Source organism: Protobothrops mucrosquamatus, unplaced genomic scaffold (assembly GCF_001527695.2).
Source record: "Protobothrops mucrosquamatus isolate PMUCROS unplaced genomic scaffold, P.Mucros_1.0 scaffold45, whole genome shotgun sequence".
In the NCBI taxonomy this organism is placed as follows: domain Eukaryota; kingdom Metazoa; phylum Chordata; class Lepidosauria; order Squamata; family Viperidae; genus Protobothrops; species Protobothrops mucrosquamatus.
In genome coordinates, this window is record NW_015386427.1 from 1,460,028 (window position 1) to 1,465,695 (window position 5,668).

Genomic DNA, 5,668 nt, shown 5'->3' on the forward strand with positions numbered 1-5,668 from the left:
GTTGATTATCATCTTTAAAGCGCGCCATGGCATCGGACCTGGTTATCTCCGAGACCGCCTTCTACCACAGATTACCTCTCATCGGCCGATACGCTCCCACAGAGAGGGTCTCCTCAGGGTGCCGTCAGCCAGACAGTGCCGGCTGGCGACCCCCAGGGGGAGGGCCTTCTCTGTTGGAGCCCCCACCCTTTGGAACGAATTACCCCCAGAGATCCGGGTGATTCCGGATCTCCCCTCCTTCCGCCACGCCCTCAAGACATGGCTATTTAAGCTAGCAGGACTGGCCTAAGGAGTATTTTAATTTGGTTTTAAAATAATTTTAAAAAGAAACGGCCAATAATTAATATTTCATTTTAATTACATTTTAAATTTAGTATTTTGTGTTGTTATCTGTTTTAACTGGCTGTAAGCCGCCCTGAGTCCGCCAGGAGAAGGGCGGGGTACAAATTTGATAAATAAATAAATAAATAAATAAATAAAACATACCAATGGGAAACTGCCTGCTTCCAGATTCAGAATTAACTCTGCAAAACTTAGTTCAATATAGCAGAATTGCTAAAAAGTTCCATGATGAGACCATGGGAGCAGCTCCAAATAGAATAATACAATAGAACAGAGTAGAATAATAACTTCTTTTTGGAATTAAGAATACAAAGAATTATCCCTTATTTGAATGCTATGAATCCTGTTCCAGTTTGATTTTGATTTTGTAATGATTTATGTATTTGATTATGAGTTCTCCATCTCTGCATTTTTCTTTACTTAAGAATTTTCATCGTCCTGGGTTATTATAACATTCTGATCAATAGTGAATTATTGCTGTTTTCAGTTTGCTATTTAGATTAGTGATTCTGTAGAATGATAAAAACTAAGATGGAAAACATAAATTTAAAAATTAATGTTAAGCCAGCTGCTCCTGTTCTGGTGGAAACAGAATTTGTATGAAAAAAGATAGAATCTAGCAAAGGAATAGCAATTATGAAAGAATCAAGACTGGTTTGCATTCATGCCATTGGTTCTGAACCTTGTTGAGTATAAGTCACTATTTGTGTATTTTATTTTAGACTTTAAATATTTTGAATAATAACAGTTATGATCTATTGGGAATTTAGCTTTTTATGCACCAGTAAAGTGAATGGAGACCATATAGGCTAACATTCCAGATTTCACTCATTGATATTTTTTAAAAAGACCTTCAAAACATGACCTTATACTTAAAACATAATTATCTGGAAGTAAGAATCTGCATGCTTTTTGTGCACATATAAGCACATGCTATTATTGCTATGTAATTATTGTTCTTTCAGCAGAAATCAAATATAACAATGGTTGAATTTTTCCGCTTTTAAGCCCTAGTTCTTAAACCATTCTTTGAAGATTTTTCTATTATTGTTTGAAATTTAGATGCTTGTTTTGATCAAATTTATGTTCTGAACAAATGCCATTTCCTACTTTCATCTTAACTGTTAACTTGATTATAATTTTTCCAAGACTTGTACCTCTCAGTTGTGCAGTACTGAATTTCACCTTCATAATTCTCATTCAGCATAATTTTTGGATTTGCTAACTGAAAGTTATAGGATTTGAGGATTATTACATTTGAGAGCAACCAGATATGGAAAGGCTAGTCAAGTAAATTCATGATTATCTTTACCTTTTTGGTATACATGCATTTCGGTAATATAACATTTGTAATTTAGCATGTACATTTCCAATCTAATGCGTATTTTTTTGATTCTGTCATTTGTCCACTGGCCTGCTCTTTTGCATGATGAAGTTGATGCCCTTTCTCCCCCCACATATACAGTTGCCTGCAAAAGTTAAGCCGCCTAGTCAAATTATATATTATAGTGGAACTTTAAATGAACAGAAGTTGGTACAGAGTTAAACACAACATTTTTTCTGAAAAATTTGAATGCATATTAACTATATGAGCTCCAAAATAAAAAAGTACATATATTATGGCAGATGTAAAAGTTTGAATACACTTTCACTCACTGCACTACTAACGACTATGTTTGCAGAAAAAGCAGCTAATTTTTTTTCTTATAATCAGCTGGGAATTTTTCTGTTCTTGCTTTGTAATGTTTCCTTGCAGCATTCTTCTAGCTAGAAAACCTTCATCACATGATGAAAGGCAAACCTGTGATAATCTATCCTTTACTTCACATATTATACATCCATCAGAAATTACTAAGGACAAATGTGATATGATCAAAGAGGATTCTCCTTGGATAAATTAATTGCAGTGCTCAATCTATCAGCACATAAAAGCCAAGAATGAAGAATGGGAAAAGTTTTACTTGGCTGTTATGGGAAGCTAGATGTTGTCCATCCATCACTTTTGAACACAAAAGTTGAAAAGATTCATTAAGACTATTGAACCAGCCCCTGCTCTATGCAGAATTCCAAATTAAAACAAGCACAACAAATTACTTGTTATTGATGCAGTGAATGAGAGCTCTCTCTGGGTGATTGATTCTACTTTTCAACTCTTCTTACTATTAGGAAGTTTTTCCTAACATTTAACAGGATACTTTGTTTCCTCTGACTGAAGTGCATTATTCAAAATCATGCATTATTGGACATTAGAGAACAGGGATTGGTCTTTTGGCTAGTACCCCTCCAGCTTTTTTTCTACAAGACCAATTCCCACAATTTTTCTTTCGAAGACAGTTTCCTTTACCTTGATTGTGGTTGTTCCATTTTCTGAACTCAGATATAAATGCTGCAGGAGTAAGATTTCATTCCTAGTCTTATTACAAAGTATGCCTGCTCTTTTAAGAACACATATTGAGGAACAAAGGTCCTATAAATTAAACTTAATACCTAATGTAAATGAGACAAAATATTTCTCTTTTACTATTTTAGTGTGTGCATGCCAGATAATTTAGCCACTGATTCATGCATTAGTAACCTCATGTATTGAATATTGTATTGCTGGATTATATTATTCAATGTGGACCTGCCTTTTTGTAGAGAAACTACAGTTTATGCAATGTGCAGTGGGAAAATTATTCTGTAGTACATATATATAATATCAGTTTTGAAATAATTGCACTGGCAATTTGGTGCCAAAGGTTTAAGGCTTTGTTATTATTCTATAAAAAATAACTTTGGATCAAGATTCCCGAGAGAATGACATTATTTCATGGACATCTGCTTGATCATTACAAGTATCAGAAGCCTTCCTGATTACATCTGTTCTATAGACTCTTTTTATATAGAAAGCCTTTGTTATTGTTGTTGTGATTCATTCACTGGAACACCCCGTCAACAAAAAACCCTCTGCTGACTTTTCTGCTTAGGCACATTATTAAAAAATATTTTTATTTAGTTTGACAATAAAAAATCAAAGGGTAATTTTTATATTTGAATTGGATTTTTATATTTTGAGCTTACATTGTTTTTCTATTGTAATCAAATGTATTTTTAATTTTATACACCATGGGGAAGCATTCCATAACAGGTGGCATATAAATATGTTAAATAAATTTATTTATTTATTTTTCAAATTTGGATACTGCCCTTCTCACACACAGATTTAGTTGATTCATTTCTTTTCAGTCACAAGACTCCCTGGTTAAATAATTGCAATTTATTCTAATCTTTTCTGTACTTCTGTAGCGTTTTTATAAGAAAGCGGCTGCATTTGTATTACGTGCAGTTGGAAAACATTCTCCTCAGCTTGCCCAGGCAATAGTGGATTGTGGAGCACTGGATACACTGGTAATTTGCTTAGAAGATTTTGATCCTGGGGTGAAGGAAGCTGCATCCTGGGCCCTTGGTTATATAGCAAGACATAATTCAGGTAAGAGACTTCTTAACATTTTCGGATGCATCAAGTATTTACATTATGAACCCAACACAGAAAAGAGGTAATGGGTCTTACCTCCTATATGAGCAAATAAACATGGATAGCATGTATCAGATTTAAGAAAAGCAAATGGAATATAATGACTGTGTATGAATATATGCTTGGTTCAAATTTAGCCTCTTTCTAAAAAGGAGAAAAATGCTGCCCGCTTTACAATATTGTTGTAAAAACTGCTAGAAAAAAATACATATTGAAAAAGTGGCATGAAATAATGTCGGATTACTGGCAAAAAGTAAAAAATAGGCACAGTTGAAATTCCACCCTTTCTTCTGAGCCTCTTGTTTGTAATGCTCATATATTTTATTTTCTGTAAACAAAGACATAAGGATGAGAATGGAACTCTTTGTAATTTTAGCATCAATATAAATGCTAATTAAGAATATAATTTCTTGACCAGTATTGCTGTAATGTAGACATTAAAATAACTGGTCGATTTTTAAGGGAGGAGTAACTATGCATTTTTTATTCTGCATTTCAAATTACAGATTCTCTACAGCACAACTCCCTAACAGTTACCAAATATTCTTAAGGAAAGCATTGCCAGGAGACTTGATTAGCCTATTTAATACCTCTATTTTTCTTGTTAAGTATACTTAGAAACCAGAAAGGATAATGTAATTTGAGAAAAAGGGATACATTTCAAATAATACCTTTCAGCTCTTCTATATTATTAATCTTTTATTTGTAAAAATATTTAAACAAACTAGGGACAACATAATGAGGGTTTTTTTGTAAAAGAAAAGGGGATTTATCTAGGAGAAAGAAAATATTGGTTTACAAAACCCCCAAAGAGATATGGAATAGATTTCTATCTTGTACATCATTCTGGTTTATAAATGGCAAAGACGAAGACAGAGTAAAATACTTGTTACAATGAATTTGTAAATTACCAGGACATGCTTCTGGAGAGCAATGTTTCTTCTCCCATCATGAAGCAATTGTAGATTCAGACACGCAGAGAACCTGTGACCATGGAAACAGTAATACAAAGTGCACAAAATTGACCACACAGCAGATCAGGGGAATAGTTCCTCTCCCTATCACAATAGTCCTTGATTTTGAATTATATCAAAAGGAGCATAGCAAATCACTAAACATTTCCTTGAAGTGTCCCAATTAACAATTGACAGCTAGTGTGCAGATGACACATAACTAATAAAAAAGCTAACTGAAAACTAATCAGCACAGCTACCACCACTGTAAACTTCTTAGGGAATAAGGCACATCTTGAAGTTCAAAGGAAGACAGCCACCATGGGGGTTAAATAGTTTCCATATACATCTGGATTCTAGGCCAAGGGAGTAATTCCTAACTCCTTGACCTACCTGATCTTGATTTAGCAAGCAATATGGAAACTGAATTCAAGATGGCCACATAATAAAACAAGGCAGGATACATTAACAAAATGTTACAATGTATTCCCAGTCTCTAGTCAAGGCTATAAATCATCCTGGAACAAAAGCCACAATAGGTGGTTCAGAGATTGAAGATGGGCAAATTAATGTTTTGAAGTTTTTAATATTGTTTTACTGTATATGAAGAGCAATCAGCTTTTCGGTTGCAAGTTTTTTAATGGCTAATGATCTATGATATATTAAAATAATAATGAATGGGTGAAACTAAGATTTTTGAAGAATAGGAGATAAAATATTTTTAAGGTGTGTTAGATTTATTGTAATATTTGTGTTTTGGTGATTTGCTATTATTTTGGAAATTATTTGTATTTTGGTAACTTGCTATTACAGGTCCTGGAGACTAAAAAACAAAGTCAGTTTAAGAAACCAGAGATAG

The 5,668-nt window shown here is 33.6% G+C and overlaps 1 protein-coding gene across 1 annotated transcript in view; it reads left to right on the top strand.

The window, feature by feature from the left end:
* The window catches only part of SPAG6 (sperm associated antigen 6), a 59,140-nt gene that overhangs the window by 25,432 nt on the left and 28,040 nt on the right, over positions 1-5,668 (top strand). The window contains exon 4 of the mRNA XM_015811565.1: positions 3,628-3,811. Coding sequence (XP_015667051.1) covers positions 3,628-3,811 — 184 coding nt within the window. The remainder of the gene's footprint in view (positions 1-3,627; positions 3,812-5,668) is intronic.